We start from the raw sequence: 22320 nt of genomic DNA, 5'->3' as shown, positions 1-22320 counted from the left end.
TGTGACCTGTCCAGGAACTACAGGTAACTACAGGCTCACTGGTTTGTTAGAGATCAAAGCTCTTTCTCTCCTTTCATCTCTGGGATTGGCTTGGGGTGGGTATCCATTTCTGAGGTGCAGTATTTTATTGAATGGTAGTGGAGAAATATGGCAGAAAAGATTTTGTCCATGGTCCAGGATGATGTATCCATATAATGTCCAGTACAAATCACTGTATATGGTGTCCATGAAATGTTAGGTACTAGAATTTGGGCTTATGTATTTCAGTTTTTTAGAGGGGATGTATCAGGAGAATGAATGACACATTGAGTTAAAACTCTGAAGGTGGGATCTTTATAGATGCAGCAGAGTAGCTGATGTGATCAGTTGTTCTTTATAATGAGACGTGTTCCCTGATGTGATTTTCCTTTCACATAAGACACTCTCTGCTCTGAGTGCACAGAGCCAATCACTGCCCCAGCTCCTGAAGCACACAGTCTAATAACCTGCACAGCATGCCAGGGACTCAGATCTCCAATTTCTCCCAACACTCAAAATCAGGACAATCATTCTTAAGTGTAATCAACTTAAAAAGCAGAATGTATTCTCAGTTGGCATAAATCACTAACATTTGTTACAAGGGCTGCTAGATGTCTCATTCGGGTAAGGCAGTGCACTCTGGTGCAGGGATAAACCCCATGTCTCCTTGCCACCTTGCCAATGCCAACTGTGGCCGGTACCTCCATAAGGTGATGCATTCAGCTGATCCATCGCCAGTCAGTTAAGCGTACAGTACTGTGAAAAGGTCTTAGGCACCTGTATAACATTCTGTACAGATAAGATTCTTTCAAAAATAATGCAATGAAAGGTCCTAAATAAACGTACTATACATTTTACACTACATTTTAGTAATTTGGCAGAATAGTTAAAAACTGAATCAAATCAATATTTTTTGTGACCACCCCGTTAAAACTGCATCACTTCTCTGAGATAGCCAATGCTGTCCTGCAGTTCTATAAGACAATCAGCAGGGAGGTTGTTCCAAGCATGTTGGAGAACTTGCCACAGTTCTTCAGCAGACCTTGCTTCTGATCTCAGACAGCCTTGATCAAGTTTTTATGTAAAAAATAGTCAACTGCTTACAGTAATATGTTACTTTTAAAAATTAAATACACAAATGTCTCTGTAAAATTAAATCTTTTGGAAAATGAATATTTGGAAATCTCAAATGTGTTCTTTAACACACATATATATAAAATAAAGTCTAGGGTGCCTAAGACTTCTGCACAGTGCTGTATATTCCAGCTGAGCTGTAGCCTGCAATGTGAAGAAAGCAGCTAGTGTCTATATTCACCCAAATGGCCAGTGAGGTTTGCGGCATTTGCAGGCAGTGTGTTTTAAATTATAAATTAGGGTGGGAATTGAACATTCTCAGCCCCAGGTTGAGCACAAAAACTTTATTTTATTTTATTTATTTATTTATTTATTTAAAATTAGCCTTGTTACTAAACATTTAACAAGATTAGGTGTACAAGAACACACATACAGGGGAACAGAATAAGCCAATCAGGTTGAAAAGTGAAACGGCAGAATTCTGAGAATCATGGTAACCTAACTCACAAATCAGGTTTTACTCCCCTTGCAGTCACCTCCTGTGTGTGTGTGTGTGTGTGTGTGTGTGTGTGTGTGTGTGTGTAGAAACGCACAACACAAGACTTCATCTGTGACTTAGGAACAAAGACGTCTTCAGCAGCCCAAAGCTAGTTTTAGTGAGGAGTGTGTGAACGTTACCCTCTCTGTGAACTCAACAAACGTCCCTGACTCTCCACGTGATCACCTCCCCTCATCCCACCCTCCTGCCAGGTTTCCAAACACCTCACCGCATCGCTGCAGAAACCCGTTACGCTAATCTCTGCTCTGGGCCTCTTCTCAGACCATTTTCAGCTTTATGCTCACGTACTCTCAATGTGTGACCCGCTGGAGAGATTGGAAATGAAGAGTGGTATATGTATATGCCAGACAGAAACGATTACTGTGCTTGTTGTCTGTTCACTGGCCTCACCTCTAATGTTCTTTCGCTATTTCTCAGAACGAATATGTGATCTTCTGGGGCATAAACTGATTGGGGCCAAAAGGTCAAGCAGTCCTGTCATTGCATGCACACAGCAGCATTAGCTCTGCTCTCTCTGCTTACAAGCTATGGATTCTCTCAACAGAAAACAGGATGTTGCTGAATTAAGCTTGATTAATAAGTCACGTTAATGACGATGTCATTATAAAAGAATGCATTATGATCAATTATTTTAATCAGGGCATGTTTGTGCTTCACGTCCCACACCCTCATGCTTGCTAAGGGTTTGCTGTTCAGATGAGATGGAGTTAAGATGAGAGTTGTTTGGGACTACTCCATTGGTCTGAGTTTGGGAACTCCTCCCTCATGCCAGTCCCATGTATACACAGACACCATTATAGGACGGTTACCTGTCTGTACATATACCCAACCCAGCAGTCAGAACCTCTCTGGTGTCCCCTAGTGCAACATTATGGAAACAGAGTTCAGACCTCTCCAATCAAGAACTATCCTGCACATAAAGAAACAAATTATTCAAATTCATATATAACTCTTGAAACAACTTGTGTTCAATATTAATGTGTTAAAATATTTTTATGTGTTTGATAGTATTAGCTGATGCTATAGTGCATGCCTATTTGAGCAGTCACACTGATAAATGTATTAACCTCTACAAGATAATTGCACTGTGAGTTTTTCTGTTAATGATTTGGGCCCCAGATAACAGGAACAACCTCCTCCTTATGGGCCAACATTTTCCTCGTGTATTTACCTTTACTACAGTGTGACATTAAAATGACAGTATGTTCAGTAAAGCAAGCAGCACTTTCATGTACCTGAATGCTAATTAAAAATAGTCTGCAAGAATGAATATTTTCAGTTTATAATTATGTTCAGTTTATGAATACAAGAACATTTTTTACAATGTTAACTATAGGATTTGGCCCTTTAATGGGAGCCATAAAACAGACTCCAGTACCGAGAAGAAAGGCCAGCTCACACACTTCAATAAACTCTTAATTTCTGAATATTTCAGGAGGGAATACAGACAAGATTCCCCATCTCTTCCTGAACATACTCAGTCTGAGGAACATAACAATGTAAAAACCACAACCTACAGCCTATATTAAAGCCTGTGATCTTTGAAGATAAAATTGTCCAGTACTCTGTTATTGATTGTGGATGACAGTTGGTGTGCTGTAAAGTAATTTGTCCTCCTCTCAAGAACAAATCTTAATAAAGTCACCTTCTTGTATCTGTGTTGCAAACAAAAACTAGCAGAGCACTCTTAATAAAACTCCTTTGTTCTGAAGTAAAAAAACAGCACTGCTCCTGTATTACTTAAAATATTGTATCTGCTAAAAGTGCACATGCCTTCTGTGGCAATCTTTATTATAAATGCAATAGTAAATACTATTTGTAGGAGGGATGACGCGTCCTGACTCGCTCAAGTGCAGAGCAGGTTCAGGCAAGACCAATAATGGATCACAACATAAATACAACGCTTGGAAAAGTCATAATTGTAACCAGCCTTCTGCAAAATTCTAATGTGCTCCACAACCTTGAGTGCAGAATGTGGAAGGTCCCAGGTGACGTAAACATTGGCTTTAGCTGTCAACTTAAATACATGGTGAAGAGTCAAGACATTCACCATTATATGTATACGTTTACGTACATTTTATTTTTTATATATATTTAAAAAAACATTTTTTGTAACTTAACAAGGAAATAGCAGGAAACATACAATACATATCAGAAAACTAAATGTATTGATGTCAGCATATGCAGTGAAGGCGCAATCACCCGAATGAAGCAAGCTGTAAGCTGTAATGCCACCATACCCAAATGAATGGTGGCTAACTGCTATCCACGACCCTTTGGTGTCGAGTTCTGATGTCCCTGGTGCAGTGGAGCTCACGTGCATCCTCATCACGAAAGCAGTCCAGGAAATTCCGCAAGGACCTCCTCTGTCATCTCATTCAGCTGCAGCTCTTTTCAGCCTTTCAAGAACTTCCTCTGGCGTTATTGATCCTGACACTTTGAGCAGTTTCATTCTTGATCTGGAACCCTGTGTAAAAAGGAATCGGGAACACAACATATATCAAAGAGGAAGAAGTTCAGCCATCTGAAACCAGTCACATCCACAAGCAGAATCTTTGTCCGGTACTGGATATCTGATTTGGGATTTCAATAACTTAAGAGGTTAGACAACACAGTGCTTAAGACATGTCTCCATGGTTGACAACCGAGTAAGTACATGGCTTTGTTTTGTACTATAGCAAGAGAATGCAGTCTGGTCCATGTCGGTGATCATCTGGCCATCAAATCCTGCCCTGGTTTTCTTTTTTCCCCGGGGAATTAACTGAACAATTTGTGCTACTGGTTGGCCACTGTCACACCTGACTCCGAGGTAAAGGGAAGATGTAAAATCAGACGTTCCCGCCTCACGAGAGCCGTGATTTCAGTTCAAGTGATCAAATGGAGTGTTTACATACCTTGTCCAAAGTGATCTCACTCTTCTTCAGCTCCAGCACTTTAGATAAATACCACACAAGTTCGGCGTTCGCCTCCCCGTCGGTTGGCGGCGCAGCTATAGCGACGCCAACCGCCTGTACAGATACATCTGAGTAGACCGAGAGTGTAAATGACAAAATGTAAGGAACTACAAATAACATAACTTCAATATTCAGCTTACGTCAACCCTAATGCTGAGAGGAAAATCTATTTTAGCTGACAGGACAATTCTACATGTTTAACAGTGTACAACTCCTCTTTTATTTTTTGTTAATTGGGTTTTCATTTTGAAGCTCACCTGTAATGGCATTCTGTTTGGATCCCGGGTTGGCGTGTATTGCGATGCAGATCAGCCCACTTTTGTCTCGTGTAACTGGCCCCAGGCTAGCCGGCTCCGGTTGCTTCTGTGTATTCTTACCCTAAAATATTAACAGAACGAACCAATAGCTTAGTCAGATGCTGTAATGTGTATCTAGCTACGATAATGATATCTCAGAATAGCCATTCATTTCAGTGCGTTTGTGCAGCTAGCTAAGTTAGCTAGCTAGCTTGGGCAACTCAGTTACCTACTGGATGCTGGAATCCGACAGACAGCAAGGGGTTTTATTATTTATATAGATATAGAACTACACAATGATCCAGTACGTGTGCCCGTACCTTTTTGTCTTTTTTTGGCATAGTGTACCTCCCAGATTTTCTTCTTATGAAAAGTTCCCCGGAAGAGATGGAAGATCCCCCTAGCTTAGACCAGGGGTGCACCCGGCTTAAGGTCAGGAGAGACTGAGGATGAAGGCGTTCCCGTATGTGTAACTGTCAGAATAGCACATGTAATGAAACTCTCTGGAGGCTAAACATTATTGTATTCATGGCCAAAAACGGCATGATCTAATAAACGCGCTGCACAGTGCACACACTTAAATTCATGTGAAAATTGCACCTAGTGTATTTTTTGTCGCGTCGCATGTGAAGGCTTATGTACGCATGCGTAGAACGATACACCAAGACTGAGCAAAGACAGTCGAACTTTGTAAGATTCGCTACTCCACTTTTGTAGAGCCAGCTTGAATCTGTCTACTCAGTCTGTACATTGTGAAAGTGAAAGAAACTCCGAACAAATGGAAGTCTGAGCAAATAAAAACGTCTACAGATTCCATGAGCAACTGGAATGCATTTTTAATTGTATATTGAACTGCTACCCTTACAAACTGCTGGTTTTATGCACAGGGCCAGCAAGCATAATCTTGAACAGCAATTCTATGGTTTCATCAGCGTTAATGCAACATTGTAACACTGAAAATGTGTCTGGATATGTATGTCGTTTTCACAGCTTTGTGTAATGTTTTTCGCCTTGTTGAGGCTAATGCCACTACACAACATAAAGGTCTTTCCTGTCATTAGACTCAAATTGTCTGATTTTGCCTTTATTTACTGTGCAGACTATTATGTGCAGTACATATTTAATTCAAATAGCTTTATTTGCAGGACAATTGTGTTGCAAAACATGTATTTCTCTCTTTCTTCTCACCACCCCTTCCACTCCCCCTTTTCTCTTTGTTTAAAAATGTTAAAACCTGACAATGGGTACCTTGCCCAGAAGAGCAGTGCTTTGGTGTTTGAGTGGCACAGCATTCCCTGATGTGTCATAAAGGCATCCCACGCCCAGATTCTCAGGCTCCTCCCACATCACTCCCCCCCCCCCTCTGCACAGCAAGCTGCAGGCAGAACCTGACAAACACATTCTCCTTTACCCTGGAGTTTTCACAAGGCAAATTCCAAAGCTTCACTCCGTATGCATGAGTGCATGCTGGATATGATAGGCATCCTTGCTTTTTCACTCGCACTGGAAACGGCCAGATAGCACCAGAGAAGGGAAGAGAAGGAAGCGGAGAGAGTGTGATCATCAAACCTAAAAACCCACGGAAAGAGTACAAACCTGAGCTCTCTCAATGGAAAAGAGCACAAGCCAGGACCACAGTGAGGAGAACCCTTACCTCTGGTAAGATGGATCTAACTCCTTAGACTGTAACAATTTCTTATGCAATAAGAAATGTGTATATGGGGGGTTTAACAAAACTACATTTTTCATATAGTTTTTGTATAGTTTTTTAATATAGTTTTGTTTCTACTCCAGATACTTTGTTGTTTGCTTGTTACAATACTTGAAATGGTTAAATCATGGGCTTTCATATATATGCAGAGGGTAATACAACACTAACACTACCTGCTGTCCAGGTGCGACAGGCTGCAGTCACACTAATGGTGATAGTCATACCATAATTGTTGCTGACAGTCATAAATATACCCGCACACGCAGACACGCAAAGATAATACTCGAGATGAGACTTGTTGCCGTGGACACAGAGGAATCCTGCAATGGTGTTCTTTATAACAGTGGGAATGGTTGAGATGGGTTGCAAATTACATATGACATAATAGCTTCTTGTGCACTTAATTACTATACATATATCACACTTTGTATTTGTATTCACTCCATTCAAAATTACACTGTACCTGTTGAATACACCATATGTGACAGATGGAGTGTTCTATAGTGTCTACAGAATTGCATGCATATGTGTTAATTAATTGACTATGTTCCATATTTGAACATATATTCAAGTATGGAATATAGTGTATTGATAAGCGTCACAGAAAATATACACTCACTGAGCACTTTATTAGGAAAAATCTTAACCACACATTACATCAGTGGTAGGCAGAACAGCATCTCTGAACACACAACGCATCATAACTCCAAGTGGATAGGCTACAGCAGTAGAGGTCTAAAAAAATAAGTCTAATAAATACCTAATGAGTGATTGTATTTGTTAATTAGCTGAGACGATGCCTCAGAATGTTGGGGAGCTGCTGCTTTTAAACACCGCGGGCGTAAATGTTGCTGCACCTGAGGTTCCTCTCCTGTTAGCTTCCAGAGAACCCCCTCCCTTCGACGCAAATGGAGGAAACGGTATGGAGGCTTGGACGGTAACAAACTGCTGGAGCCGAATAAAGAGGATGATATTCGAGGTGCGTCAGTAATATTTGTGTGGATCCCATAATCTTCACTTCCATTTCCCAAGCTGCAAGTCAGTTCTGACTGTTAGATTGTGGGAGGAATTATTGAAAATAATGAATTTGCTGTAGATACACTTTTCATTGAGGTTCACATTAAGCACTGCACTGTAGTAGTTACAGTGAACATGCAGTTATCTTCACTTAATTCTAGGATTCGTTACAAATGATCAGGTATGTACAGGTATGTCAATTTATATTTTAATTACGGTTGAGTTACAGAAGATGTATTTGCTTGTTAAATTGGTCATGAGTCATGGAATCAGAAAGTTTAGGAGCCACTGCAGCTTTCCTGGCTGATTTTTGGGTGGACCAGGGTCGGGGCTCTGGGGTGCAGTTCAAACGGGTTATATTAGGGAGAGCAGAGCGGTCTGTGATTCTCCATCAGGCAGGATAATTAAACGTTTGGGTTCTGTTCCCAGGCTGTGAGACTTTAAAGCGGATGTGGGTGTGGTCAGGTCCAAATTCAGCCTCAGGCTGTTGGATGTGGTGTCTGTTCTTTGAGCACAGGATCAGCAGAAATGAACACTTCGCTTGTGTGTGGAAATGCATGCAGAATGCTCATGTCTGTCATCATTTTCCTATGCACACCGCCTGATATGTAACTGAAACATACCCTTACCAACCCCCTCCCACCCCACACAGCTTCGGAGGAAATACTGTCTGCGTTCTTTAGTCTGGAATGTTCCAATATAAAAGGGCCACCTTGATAATGAAATGAACCAGAGAGGTCTGTGCTGTACCAAGTCTGCCAACAAAACCAAGTATTCAAAGTCTCCAACACATCGTGGTTTGAGGGGTTAGCTTAGCATGAGCCACACTTTTTATTTTATTACATTTGAAATTTGTGAATTATGCTTTTTTTCCTGAAGTTTTAATGATGCAGCTTATTTGGCCACAAGATAAACAGAGTTATTACCTTAAGTGTATTTCAGCTGAGTGGATTGCTTGTTTGGCTTTTGTACCCCCTGTGGCAGCAGAATTGGAAAGTGGCAGTCTGTATTGTTTGGGAGAGAAACACAGTTGCTTTTGCCATTTGAGCCGAGACTTAATGAGTACTTCCAAAGTTTGCACTGCTAAGCTTTGGAGAGTGAAGGTTAAAAATAAAAATAAAGCCATGGAATGGCTTGCAGTGGTTTCTACTGACGTTTTACCCTTCTTTTCAGGGAGTGGCATTTTGTGGGATTTTCCCCAACTGTGCTTTTGCAGCGCTAGACAACAATGAGGCAAAAAACAAGAAACAAGATAGACAGAGAAATGTTAACTGTGGTCAGGAAGAACTCTCTCAGCTGCTGAGCTGTGATCATTCCCCTGGGGTGCTGCATAATGGAGTCCTCTGTGTGTTTCAGAAAATGGAGAGTTGACAGACACGCGTCAGGATGCGGATTCTACTCCAGTGAGGCGGGCTGAGAGCCAGGTATAGGCACGCACTAACACGCGCACACCGTAACGCTCGCACGCACATGTGTAACCACACATGCACACTGATACACACACTGCATGTAGAGCGTCACACATTCGTACAAAAATAAAGCACACACTTACACCGGGTCAAACGCACATGAACACATGCATGCGTACACACATACTCATGCCCCCCTATATGCCTATACACACATGGTGCTGGACCAGAGTGAACTGAAACGCACCTCCCTCACTGCAACAAGAGCCCTGTAAAAGGGGAATTCTCTCCGCTGTAGGCCTCTCTCATGAGTCTCCAGTGTTTTTAATCTGTGCCCCTGGGGGATTTTTGAAGGCCTTACAGCCCCTTTGGAGTGAAGGCACTCTGTGAATTACAGACTTACCTGAGAGAGCTTTGTAAAAGAGGGTGGAAGGGCTGCGGGCATGGAGGAGTTTTAAAAAAGTGAAAATGAGTCTTTGAGCATGAAAGGAAGTCAGAATGGAGAAGGTCTGGAGCAGCGAGCGCCTCGTCTGCTGTAGCTATTGGGACTGATCCCAGCATGCCCGTACAGACATGCCTGCAGCCGTCCCCGTTAAAGCTGTAATAAGCGCGGCCGCTGTGGGTCTGCGGCTGCTGTCGGCCTGCCCACCGCACGCTCACCTGCATGTTCTTTGTGAAGGTAACAATTACGCTTTATTTCCACAGGCAGAACCCGGGATTACTTTAAGATCAAAGAAAACATGGCTCCGCAGCCTAACACAGCTTTCTCACTGTCATTTGCGTCTTACTAATAAAAGCTCCAGCATTAAGCATTTTCTGTTTACTGCAAGTGCCTGCGATAACACCGTGGAACCTGTAGTTCTGGACAATTTTTGCAGGATCGTGATATTGATATATCTATATAGCCTATATTTTATTTAAAGCAGGCACAGCGTTAATATAAAACTACAGCTGTTAAAGTTATTCTGGTTCCATTGTGTCAGTCAGAGAAACCTTTCACAGACTTTTTCAGCTTGACACTGCTGTGGCGCTCTGGTGTCCTTAGGAGACGGCTGCAGAAGTGACAGCCCCACCTCCCACACCGCGAAATGCATTCCAGTCACAGAAACCTGTCAACTTCGTCACTCCAGGATCAACAGGTACGTTCGGCGTACCAGAAGGAAAACTTGGACTGCCACACAAAGCTAGCGGCAGCAACATACAGATTGCCTTACCGCGTCTCTCTGGACAGTTGTGCTATAAATTCTTCAAATAGGCGTTTGTTCCTGTTGCTTGGATGGCTGCCTCACTGTGGAAATAACTGGGTGTGATGCTCCGCATTCACTTTTGAAGTCAAACAGTCAGCGGCTGTGACAACCTGTCAGAAATCCGTACTCCCTTCTACATCTTTAACTGATCAGTGACAGCACCAATGTTTGTTTGGTAAATTTGTTTAAAAACTCCCAAAACATAAACTTAGCAGCATGAAGTTTGTTCAAAAGGGCACAATGAAACAAGTAATGATGAAGTACGTGACGCTGTCACCTATGAGCAATGTGGGAGAAATAGAATACACTGGAAATAAATGTAAATAAAATATAAAGATATTGCAATGCTTCACAATACATACATATATTACAATGTACAGTATATGGTTTATAAATACATATTATATTCGATCTTCAGCATATTTACAATATATTGAAGTATGTTTCACTTACAGCTTATTTGGCCTGTACCAGTAGAATGGGGTGGCCTGTAGCGTTAAGGCTAGTGGTTAAGGTAAATGACTGGGACACCCAAGATCGATTGTAACCACAATAAGATACACACAGCCGTTGGGCCCTTGAGCAAGGCCCTTAACCCTGCTCCAGGGGAGGATTGTCTCCTGCTTAGTCTAATCAACTCTACGTCGCTCTGGATAAGAGCGCCTGCCAAGTGCCAATAATGTAATGTGTAGCCATCACAGATATGAAGATTTCTTATGATATGAAGACTTTTGGTATTTAGGCATTCTTAGGAGTCAAAATGATTTAAATGACTACATTTATGTTCTCTTACAGAATATGAGTTATGTGACATACTGTATGCTCTGCTTTGTGGTCTACTGGTGTACACACTGATGTTAATTATAGCTCACTATATTTTCAACATTTGGACCTCCTATACTTTTCCAGCTAGCTTTCTGCTGTAACCAGTTCAACCCCTTTGAATTACTGTAGAATACAATTAGAATAGATTTGTTACTACATTTGTTACTACACCTTTATTTACACCTTGCCAAGCTGAGGATGGGCTCTTCCTCCATAGCCAGGTTCCTTCCCATTGGGGAGTCTTTGTGACAGCCTCCTGTAAAAAGCGCTATGCAAATTACATTTTAATGAATTGAATTAATTGTCTCTTAAGTATTACATGTTTCTGGGAAAGCTACAACATAATGTGTATTTTCCTGAATGTATTGTCTTACAACCTTTATTCTGTGAGCCGAAGGCTGAGATCCTGTTCTTTTTAAAAATTTAATTTATTAAATTTAATTAAATTTAATTAAATTTGGTAGCCAATTGGACCCCGTCTGATTCAATTAAAGCTAGTATTAGATACACCGCCCACACCCCGTCCCTCGGCGGCCAACGGGAGAGTGACACGCCTTCTTCAAGCCGTCTCGCCTACCAAGTTGTAACCGTGATTCCGAGGCGCCCGCGGTGCTTGTTTTTGTGTGGCGATCTACTAACCCTGCCAAGTCCCTCCCTCTGGAGCAGGGAGCCAATTATTGCTGCTCCACGTGAGCCGGCCAAACTTGGCTTTTTGGCAGGACCAAGAATCGAACCCCGGTCCCCGGTGTGCAACTGCAGCGAACTGCAACCGAGAGTCTGCTGCGTGAGATCCTGTTCTTATGTGGCAGGTTCTCCATCGTTGGCCAGTAATGGGAGTCAGAGAGCTGCAGGTCCAAACGGAGAGCAGGTTCGCAATGCCAACCCCTTCTGGCACAGCGTCAGCAGACTGGACCCCCAGCAAGGCCACGGCAAACGGAAACTGTGAGTCCCCCAAGCAACCGTGGGAGGAAAGGGAATCTGCACTCTGGGAAAAGTAGTCTTATTTCACGAGCAGTGCCTACAACTGTAAAATGCATGGTTTGCTGGGATAAACTCATTTGCCTCTAAAGTAAAAATAAATTATATCTAAAAATAAGACTAAAAATAAATCTCTGCATTGATCCATTAGATGAAAATATAAAAAGTGTAGACTTTCATGACTTTGTTAATGATGACTGACGCTGTATTTGTAAAGGGCGGCTGATGTTCTCTTTGAGAGTTTTGCTTCAGAGGGAAAAGTCAACATGACCCAGTTTTTTGAGGTACAGTGAAATATTTCATATTTTGCTTCTTATTTTATTTTGTATAGTCATGTAACCAACCCATATTTTGACATGATCAGATGGAGTGTTGATAGACATAAGCATAGATTGTGTTTGCTGAAGAAGCCAAAATCATAATTTTATACAGCCAAAAAAAAGCCAAAATCCTGAAGGCCCATCATAGGAAAAATCAAAACAAATAAAGATGCCAGCTGGTATCCTGCAACAAATTATTCAGAAAGGAAATACAAAAAGGTTTCTGCTCATGATTGAGTTTGTCTTGTCAGTTTCACTAAAACAAAAACTAAAATGTGTTTGTTCTGTTGAGATGTGATTTTGATGAGATTGTGCAATCGAACAAGCCAGTGCAAAATTAGTGACGAGACAATTTCACCAGTTTGACTGAAAAAACTAAACCTGGCAGCCCTGATTTGCATATTTAATGACCTCCCTCTGTTGTAGGCAGTGTGGAACTCTGGGATAGTTCGGTCCGACTCCAGGATTAAGGACTGCCACTTACTCATGAAGAAACTTCTGGAAGCTGATGGAACTGTGGACAGGAACACATTCCACAGGTCTGTGCATCTGTTCTGTCATTTAAAATCTTTAAAATCCATTAAAAATTGTAATTTTACATGATAATGTCTAAAATATTTTCTTTTTACCTCAGTAAAGATAGGAAGATAGGAGGTGACATATAAATTAACGTCAGAGGAGTGGGAGAGTTGACCTTATCATTGATAATGCAGATGCAGAGAAGAACATTGATTTCAACAAAAATATAAAAAATATGTGATTGGGAGAGGATGGGCTGCTCAGTGGTATGATGTGATGGTGACAGGCTGCTGGTTTGACCACAGGTGTGTGACAGGTGTAGTGTCTTTCATCCTGAAAGCACTGCAAGGGAGGTTCGTCATTCCGGATTTTTCTACCTTCTCTGAAGAAACTCAGAAGCTTTTTCTGAAGAGCAAACAACTTGCGCCTGTCAAGGTGTGTATCAGGGCTGCTAGAGTTTAGCTGAAAACACACACAATCACACAGTGATTTCAAAGTGAATAATACATGCGTGACACAGTGAATGAGAAGTCCTGAGTTATTTTTAAAGACTTCAAAAACCTTCAAATTTGCAATTAACTGACCAAATGTGTGTCTTAATTCCCTAGCGTGTGCAGCAATTATGAGCCAGGATAAAAATGAAGGCCAAATAGACAGATGGCACGCAAATTAATCTTGAGGTTTAATTGGTCTTAAGACAGAAAACCATGACAGTGTTTCTTATTTGCAAGAAGTTTCTTTTTTAAAGCATTTTCTTCAGAAAAGACAGTGTTTAAGCTGACTTGATACTCACTGAATTGTGTTTCACCTGGTTTGACTCAGATCAGTGACTTGGCTTGGCTCAGAGAACAATATTTAAACTGGATTGACTCACTGAATAGTGTTTAAACTGGATTGACTCACTGAATAGTGTTTAAACTGGATTGACTCACTGAACAGTGTTTTCCATGTTTGGTGTAGCAGGAGCAGGCCCCAGTGAATGGAGACAGTGGAAAGTGGGGAGTATCCATCTGCACTGTCGATGGCCAGAGGTACTGTGCTGTGTGCCACTTGCAGCCAGAGAGGAAAACCACAATTTACCTTTTCAGCACTCACCCATTTCAATACTCACACTTTCACTCCCAGAGTCTCCAATACTTCCACAGCCAGTGAACATGTGGACTATATTAACAGCTACATTCTGTGTGGGACTGAGTGAGTTATCTTGAAAGAACTGAACACTGCAAAAAACAAAAAATAGCAAGTATTAGTCTTATATTGAAACTTCATATTTTTAAGATGAAAATTTTACCAAGGGGGATTTAATACAGCATGACTCATTTCAAGATTTGCCAATGCACTAAGACAATTTTCACTTGTCAAGTAAATCTCATCTGAAGTTTGTCAATGGAATGAAATTTTCCATTGAAAATTTGAACTCTAAAGCTAATATATTATATTTGAGAGAAAAAAAAGATCTTAAGTCTAATTATGCAACTAAAATTTGAGTCTCATTCTGTGATTGACTGTGTGGTCTGAGTCTCATTCCATGTTTGACTATGTGGTCTGATCTCATTCCGTGTTTGACTGTGTGGTCTGATCTCAGTCTGTGTTTGACTGTGTGGTCTGAGTCTCATTCCGTGTTTGACTGTGTGGTCTGAGTCTCATTCCATGTTTGACTGTGTGGTCTGATCTCATTCCGTGTTTGACTGTGTGGTCTGATCTCAGTCTGTGTTTGACTGTGTGGTCTGCATCTCATTCTGTTTGGCTGTGTGGTCTGAGTCTCATTCCATGTTTGACTGTGTGGTCTGAGTCTCATTCCATGTTTGACTGTGTGGTCTGAGTCTCATTCCATGTTTGACTGTGTGGTTTGAGTCTCATTCCGTGTTTGACTGTGTGGTCTGATCTCATTCCGTGTTTGACTGTGTGGTCTGATCTCATTCTGTGTTTGACTGTGTGGTCTGATCTCATTCTGTTTGGCTGTGTGGTCTGAGTCTCATTCCATGTTTGACTGTATGGTCTGAGTCTCATTCCGTGTTTGACTGTGTGGTCTGATCTCAGTCTGTGTTTGACTGTGTGGTCTGAGTCTCATTCCGTGTTTGACTGTGTGGTCTGAGTCTCATTCCATGTTTGACTGTGTGGTCTGATCTCATTCCGTGTTTGACTGTGTGGTCTGATCTCAGTCTGTGTTTGACTGTGTGGTCTGCATCTCATTCTGTTTGGCTGTGTGGTCTGAGTCTCATTCCATGTTTGACTGTGTGGTCTGAGTCTCATTCCATGTTTGACTGTGTGGTCTGAGTCTCATTCCATGTTTGACTGTGTGGTTTGAGTCTCATTCCGTGTTTGACTGTGTGGTCTGATCTCATTCCGTGTTTGACTGTGTGGTCTGATCTCATTCTGTGTTTGACTGTGTGGTCTGATCTCATTCTGTTTGGCTGTGTGGTCTGAGTCTCATTCCATGTTTGACTGTATGGTCTGAGTCTCATTCCGTGTTTGACTGTGTGGTCTGATCTCATTCCGTGTTTGACTGTGTGGTCTGATCTCATTCTGTGTTTGACTGTGTGGTCTGAGTCTCATTCTGTTTGGCTGTGTGGTCTGATCTCATTCTGTGTTTGACTGTGTGGTCCCAGGCTGTCTGTGGGAGACTGCGCAGATCCCTGTGTTCTGGGAGAGATCTCCTGGCCTCTCATTTATGGAATCGCAGTGGACCAGCTTGGGCCTGACTATGTACACAGATATGTTGGCGTGGAGGAGTTCTCTAAGTACGAGTCGGCTTTTACCCTCACCAAACAAGGTAACGACACAAGAACAATACATTAATACACAGATGTGGTTATTTTTTTATTTCAGAGATCACACCTACTCTCCATTCAACATGTCCCAGAGAAAGCCTAACTACCTTCATTAACATAGCAGGAAACCTTTACAAATAATTTACAAGCATTTGACCTTATTACAAGTTGACCTTATGCACTGACATTGTGTCACATTGCATTTGAGAATAACTGCTTACATGTAATTATGTATTATGTGATTGCATTTGGTTTCATAGCATTAGGTCATGTTAGAAAGGCTGTTATGCTCTTCAGAAAGGCGTTGTGATAGCCAGCTTCACGTAGTCTTAGCCAGTAGTTTCACTAAGTGCAGTCTGAGTTACTTTATCACTGATACACTTCTGTTTCCTCTCAGGCGTTCCCCACAGTCCACTCACACAGACAGGAGCCATCATCACTGCATCGTTACTGCAGGTATGACACTCCTATCAGAGCTATTCAGCTGTTATTGGTGGGAAGATGTGACCGCTGTTACTGAACAATCTGTTTTTTTCCACTGTTGGCAGTTAGCAGCCCGGCTGGGAGCAGAGGAGGATGAAAAATATGAGTCTGTAAGTCTCATTCCAAAGGACAGACAACAAGCAAACAGCCTCATAACCCTGCCAATGCCACCAATCATATCCTGACAACCATGCCACAGTAACAAGTCATATCCTCACGCCACGGCAAAAACCACCAATTATATACTCATTACCCAACTAGAACCACCAATCTGTGCATTATACTTATGGCATACAGTTGTTTTTTCCAGTATTGGCTAAGAAATGTTGAGATTTCGTGTCCTTTTTTGCAGGTTCTGAATGTTTTCAGAAAGCTGTGCAACAAAGAGCATGCAAACTTGAACTGCACAAGGTAGATTTTACACTGACTGAGATGACTAAAATAACCTAAGATGTTGTCTTTGTGACGTGTCTGAAGATGTGTCTGTTTTCAGCTACCAGGCCCTGAGAAGAGACAGCGTCGCACTTCATGCGCTTTCTTTCTACCTTCAAGAAAAGAAGGTACGTTCAATAAAACATCTGTTCATTATTTGTTTAGCGGCCTTGAGAAACTGAAGGTAACATGGGGAGCTACATTTTTGAGACGTCATTTAATTTTTCATTTTGTTTTTATTTTTTACAAGAAGTTGCTAATGGGTTTTGCAAAAACTAACTTTATACTTTTTAATAATTCTTCTTTTCAGTGTTTCCCTGAGTCTGTAGACATCAACACTACATTGGATTTACTGCTGCAGGTAAATATGTAATCATATAGAAATATATTCTAACCACAGAGACACATACTGAAATTTGTATCTGTGAAATGTGTATACTAGAATATATTGTTTTCTTGGTCTGTTGGTAAGGTACACTCCTTGGTGTCCTGACATAGTGTTGTCAGTAAAGAATTCATATATTCATTCATTATGTAAAAATCCCATTGTGGCATCTTAAACTTGGTGGAACTTTGTCAGTGTTCTTCCACAGAGGTCACATGTGAATCTGGGGCTGCCATAGCTGCCACCTTAGCCAATGGGGGGGTTTGCCCACTGTCAGGTGATCAGGTTCTGTGTCCTTCATCTACCCGGAACATGCTGTCCATGATGCAAGTTGCAGGAATGAAAGACTACTCCAGAATATTCCATTTCAAGGTGAACTATTGACTACTACTTTTTACAGAGGAACAGACTAGATAAATGTGAGAGGAGTGCAGGAATGAGTTTAAATTAATCGCTTTTGCATAAATTCTTCTTGTTTACTTTGCTGGCTGTTTACTTTGCTTAGATGGCAAAATAATAATAATTCTAAGGATTCGTTTGCACTTGGTTTCGCAGACCTCTGTACCAGCCATGTCCAGCCAATCAGGCGGCTTGCTGATGGTTGTTCCCGGGGTCTTGGGCCTGATGTGCTGGTCACCGGAGCTTGATGCATTTGGAAACTCCTGGAAGTCTGTGCACTTCTGTGAGGTGCTGACAGACACAGTCTTTCACACTGAATCTAGATGTATGGATGTGAGAGAGAGAGATGAGCCATTCATTTGGACATTGCTTTCATACAAACTCTTTTGTTGGGTTTTTTTTGTGTTTGTGTTTAAGGAACTGGTGTTGACATTCCAGCTACACAGCTTTGATGTGAGAACCCCGTTCCGCCAGGTGGTGGCCTACAGACAGTGGAAGGCTGAGTCTGAGGTCAGAGCTGCCCCACCACTCATTTGGAAGAACACTAGGATACATACAATGGGTTACATTCATCTGTATATGTGTTTATGTACTGTATTGATGAATGCCTGCTTATAAACATATTTGCATATATCCTGTACATACTGTACATTCTACACGTCATATGCACTTTATTGGACTTTTTTTTATTTATTCTTTTTTTGCATGTTTGTATGCATTTAATTGTTGCCACATGATTGACTGATTAAATATTTGCATTAACAAGCTGGTGTAAAGGTCTACCTAACAAAGTGGTCACTGATTGTATAGTATTTCCTAATTTCTGAATTATATTGGGTAAAATATGTTGTCCTAATATTTATCGCTGTGTCTGGCTCTGTTCTACAGGGTTATCAGATAATGAATGTCTTACTGGCAGCCTACAGAGGGGATGTACAGTCCTTACGCAGGTTAGATTTCCTATCGACATGTGCTCATACATGCTGATAATATTATTTAGTAATGCTAGCCATGTGCCTATAATCTTGGCAACTCACATTCAGTTGTGTAATTTTTGTCTTACCATTCCAGTTTTACGTGCATCTCTGGATATTGTTTGACGAAAAAATGCATAATTTCAGCCATTTTCCGTTTGTGCATCTTGCTAAATTTACTGTACATAACTGTTAGATTTGCGTTGAAAGATATTTTCATGTATTATTGTTATTTTTTTTAATCAGTTTTTATCTTCTTTCTTATACCAGTAGAATAGCTAGTAGATGTAGAACGCATTAAAGGTAATTCGTTTGTAAATCAATGATTTGTAATTTGGCCTGCATTAATGAAATTCGAGATAATAATAACCATTTGTAATGGGAATCAGAATGATCTTTATGCTTATATAACAAATACATTTCCAACAAATGTAGTATTGTATTACAAGTATTTGTCTGTCTGATAATGACTGATTAACTAACTCAATCAATCCATAAAAAACTAACTGGAACAAACCCAGAACGCACAGCATGTTTTTCTGGACTGGGACTGTGAACAGCAATGCATTGTGGGATTTAGTTGTGGTACTTTGATTACACAGATACTTCCTGTCTGGAGCTGACCTGAATGCGGTGGACTATGACGGAAGATCAGCCCTACATGTTGCTGCTTCGGAGGGCCATGCGGAGGTCATCAAGTTCCTGATCGAAAATGCAGGGGCAAATCCCTTAGCCAATGACAGGTACGGAACCCAGTCATGTGAATCTGCAGTGTTTCTGCATGGTATGACCAGAAACCGTAATGGGGTTAGAGACTATACACACCACACGTACAGTGCATCCGGAAAGTATTCACAGCGCTTCACTTTTCCCACATTTTGTTATGTTACAACCTTATTCCAAAATGGAATAAATTCATTTTTTTCCTCAAAATTCTACACACAACACCCCATAATGACAACATTTTTGAAATTTTTGCAAATTTATTAAAAATAAAAAACTAAGAAATGTACATAAGTATTCACAGCCTTTGCTCAATACTTTGTTGATGCACCTTTGGCAGCAATTACAGCCTCAAGTCCTTTTGAATATGATGCCACAAGCTTGGCACACCTATCTTTGGGCAGTTTCTCCCATTCCTCTTTGCAGCACCTCTCAAGCTCCATCAGGTTGGATGGGGAGCGTCGGTGCACAGCCATTTTCAGATGTTCAATCGGATTCAAGTCTGGGCTCTGGCTGGGCCACTCAAGGACATTCACAAAGTTGTCTTGGCTGTGTGCTTAGGGTCGTTGTCCTGCTGAAAGATGAACCGTCGCCCCAGTCTGAGGTCAAGAGCGCTCTGGAGCAGGTTTTCATCCAGGATGTCTCTGTACATTGCTGCATTCATCTTTCCCTCAATCCTGACTAGTCTCCCAGTTCCTGCCGCTGAAAAACATCCCCACAGCATGATGCTGCCACCACCATGCTTCACTGGTATTGGCCAGGTGATGAGCGGTGCCTGGTTTCCTCCAAACATAACGCCTGGCATTCACGCCAAAGAGTTCAATCTTTGTCTCATCAGACCAGAGAATTTTGTTTCTCATGGTCTGAGAGTCCTTCAGGTGCCTTTTGGCAAACTCCAGATGGGCTGCCATGTGCCTTTTACTCAGGAATGGCTTCCGTCTGGCCACTCTACCATACAGGCCTGATTGGTGGATTGCTGCAGAGATGGTTGTTCTTCTGGAAGGTTCTCCTCTCTCCACAGAGGAACGCTGGAGCTCTGACAGAGTGACCATCGGGTTCTTGGTCACCTCCCTGACTAAGGCCCTTCTCCCCTGATTGCTCAGTTTAGACGGCGGCCAGCTTCCTGGTGGTTCCTAACTTATGGATGATGGAGGCCACTGTGCTCATTGGGACCTTCAAAGCAGCAGAAATTTTTCTGTACCCTTCCCCAGATTTGTGTCTCGAGACAATCCTGTCTCGGAGGTCTACAGACAATTCCTTTGACTTCATGCTTGGTTTGTGCTCCGACATGCAGTGTCAACTGTGGGACCTTATATAGACAGGTGTGTGCCTTTCCAAATCATGTCCAATCAACTGAATTTACCACAGGTGGACTCCAATTAAGCTGTAGAAACATCTCAAGGTTGATCAGTGGAAACAGGATGCACCTGAGCTCAATTTTGAGCTTCATGGCAAAGGCTGTGAATATTTATGTACATGTGAATTCTTAGTTTTTTATTTTTAATAAATATGCAAAAATCTCCAAAAAAACTTTTTTCACGTTGTCATTATGGGGTATTGTGTGTACAATTTGGAGGGAAAAAATGAATTTAATCAATTTTGGAATAAGGCTGTAACATAACAAAATGTGGAAAAAGTGAAGCGCTGTGAATACTTTCCGGATGCACTGTATGTGAAAAGAAAATTTTGTGAATGCCACTGAAAACAACCAAGCAAACAGCACAGGCTTCCATGAGGACACAGCTAATTTGCATTAATAATGTGGATTGGCTAAACTGCAGAATGTCTGTTAGAGTAAGACTAGAATGAGAAGAAAGCTGTTCTCAAACAAATGTTCATAATTCAAAAAGTACTACCCAAAAGATTGAGAAGAAACAATATGAGAAACAGTATGAAACACTGAACATTTTGATGTCTGTATGTACTATAAAAAATGAGGGAGTAATGGCAGTTTAAAAAAACGTGTCAAAAAATCTAAATTACAACTGTCACCACTCTTGAAACCCGTCATTCATTCCTATGGGACTCTTTTTCTGGAAAACCTTAAGTATCTGAAATTATTAGGGATATTGAAAACCAATGAAAAAGCACACCGTTTGGGATATTTTCCACTTGGTTTGGTATCGTTATCTCAAACTCTGGGAGGAGTAGGCTGACAAATACTTGGTGGAATAATAATAATAATAATAATACTAATAATAATAATAATAATAATAATAATAATAATAATAAAACTTTCAGATAACAGTAGTGTGTTGCTTCGCAATCACACTAATAAAGGCATATTAAAAACTACATGGGCAGGAACTTTGGAGGTGGTTACAAATGTGAGAGAACCATGTGTTGATGAATTTGGACACAAAATGTATTATTGCCGTAAAACCTTCCTTACATTTTCCTCTGCATACTTGTAATCAAAGTGCCCATTCTGAAGAATAGTTGGGCAAATAGATGCCTCAATTAAGACCCTGTAATCTTTTACCGATTAATTGGTAGCTATCCTTGTTCTAAATTATAAGGGTAGAAATGATATCTTTACAATAAATTATAAATGTTTATGTTAATGTTAATATTTTAACCCATTTGTTAATTGAATTGTGCCTGTTCACACAATGTTGTTCATAAAAACAATGTGAATCTTTGGGCAGGTGGGGAAACTCAGCTCTGCAAGAGGCAGAGAGGAGTAACCACGTTCAGACGGTCCAGCTTCTGCAGAAGTACAGGGAACACCCGTGAGCCGCAGGGTGAACCTGCTGGACCTCCCAACACCCACAACGCACCATTCCTATACAACAGGGGTGTCAAACTCCAGTCCTGGAGGGCTGCAGGTGTTTGTAGTTTCCCTTCAATCATCAGCCACTTAAGGCCTCAAAAACCAGCAAGAACCAGCAGATACTGCAGCCTTCCAGGATTTGGGTTTGACACCCCTGGTATAGAACTACCATTTCAGCCCCCCCTTTTCTACTTATCTGAATTTATTAGAAACCTCATCTGGCCTGCAAGTTCACTTACCTCCAATCCCATGGTCTTTGGCCATACTGTGTTCAGTCCATACTGGAGGAAATGGTCATTTAATTTCAGAACTTATATTTTTGTCACAAACTTGACTACTAGCTAATAGCATTATGTGTCTTAATGTAACCCTAAAGAACATTTATAGATGTTGTGTCAAACATATCTGTGATTAACCCAAGCAGTACTGTGAGTTTGCTTTGAGAAGTAAATG

At 41.2% G+C, this 22320-nt stretch overlaps 2 protein-coding genes across 3 annotated transcripts; one reads left to right on the top strand and one right to left on the bottom strand.

Moving 5' to 3' along the window:
• Nucleotides 1-1421: 1421 nt before the first annotated feature.
• c15h15orf40 (chromosome 15 C15orf40 homolog) lies at nucleotides 1422-5530 on the bottom strand. The gene is made up of 4 exons (XM_061222140.1): nucleotides 5222-5530; nucleotides 4863-4983; nucleotides 4546-4673; nucleotides 1422-4118 (listed from the first exon to the last, which is right to left on the bottom strand). The coding sequence occupies exons 1-4, from the start codon at nucleotides 5240-5242 to the stop codon at nucleotides 4026-4028; spliced, it is 363 nt and encodes a 120-aa protein (XP_061078124.1). The 5' UTR covers nucleotides 5243-5530; the 3' UTR covers nucleotides 1422-4025.
• Nucleotides 5531-6419: 889 nt separating this feature from the next.
• On the top strand, nucleotides 6420-22318 carry glsl (glutaminase like). 2 transcript variants are annotated; one of them, XM_061221669.1, is made up of 21 exons: nucleotides 6420-6560; nucleotides 7491-7591; nucleotides 8986-9053; nucleotides 10084-10177; nucleotides 11920-12052; nucleotides 12306-12372; nucleotides 12835-12947; nucleotides 13233-13362; nucleotides 13891-13958; nucleotides 15537-15700; nucleotides 16096-16154; nucleotides 16247-16291; nucleotides 16534-16592; nucleotides 16675-16741; nucleotides 16924-16974; nucleotides 17194-17370; nucleotides 17554-17685; nucleotides 17815-17907; nucleotides 18286-18347; nucleotides 18974-19114; nucleotides 21743-22318. In XM_061221669.1, the coding sequence occupies exons 1-21, from the start codon at nucleotides 6511-6513 to the stop codon at nucleotides 21828-21830; spliced, it is 1962 nt and encodes a 653-aa protein (XP_061077653.1). In that variant the 5' UTR covers nucleotides 6420-6510; the 3' UTR covers nucleotides 21831-22318. The 2 variants fall into 2 exon arrangements, with proteins under 2 accessions (XP_061077653.1, XP_061077652.1); XM_061221668.1 differs by having other exon boundaries at nucleotides 13888-13958.
• The last annotated feature ends 2 nt before the right edge of the window (nucleotides 22319-22320 follow it).

This window comes from Conger conger, chromosome 15 (assembly GCF_963514075.1).
Source record: "Conger conger chromosome 15, fConCon1.1, whole genome shotgun sequence".
NCBI classification, from domain to species: domain Eukaryota; kingdom Metazoa; phylum Chordata; class Actinopteri; order Anguilliformes; family Congridae; genus Conger; species Conger conger.
The sequence above is the reverse complement of the archived record's forward strand: the minus strand, read 5'-3'. Positions and strand labels throughout refer to the sequence as shown.

What these genes read in the sequence shown, in the direction of transcription:
- glsl (XM_061221668.1), top strand. Translation starts at nt 6,511, where the DNA reads ATGGAAAAGAGCACAAGCCAGGACCACAGTGAGGAGAACCCTTACCTC. An exon ending in CCAGAATATTCCATTTCAAG is followed by an intron (nt 17,371 to 17,553) that starts GTGAACTATTGA and finishes TTGGTTTCGCAG; the next exon opens with ACCTCTGTACCAGCCATGTC. An exon ending in AGTGGAAGGCTGAGTCTGAG is followed by an intron (nt 17,908 to 18,285) that starts GTCAGAGCTGCC and finishes TCTGTTCTACAG; the next exon opens with GGTTATCAGATAATGAATGT.
- c15h15orf40 (XM_061222140.1), bottom strand. Translation starts at nt 5,242, where the DNA reads ATGCCAAAAAAAGACAAAAAG. An exon ending in TGCCAAAAAAAGACAAAAAG is followed by an intron (nt 4,984 to 5,221) that starts GTACGGGCACAC and finishes TTAATATTTTAG; the next exon opens with GGTAAGAATACACAGAAGCA. An exon ending in GTGAGATCACTTTGGACAAG is followed by an intron (nt 4,119 to 4,545) that starts GTATGTAAACAC and finishes CTTTTTACACAG; the next exon opens with GGTTCCAGATCAAGAATGAA.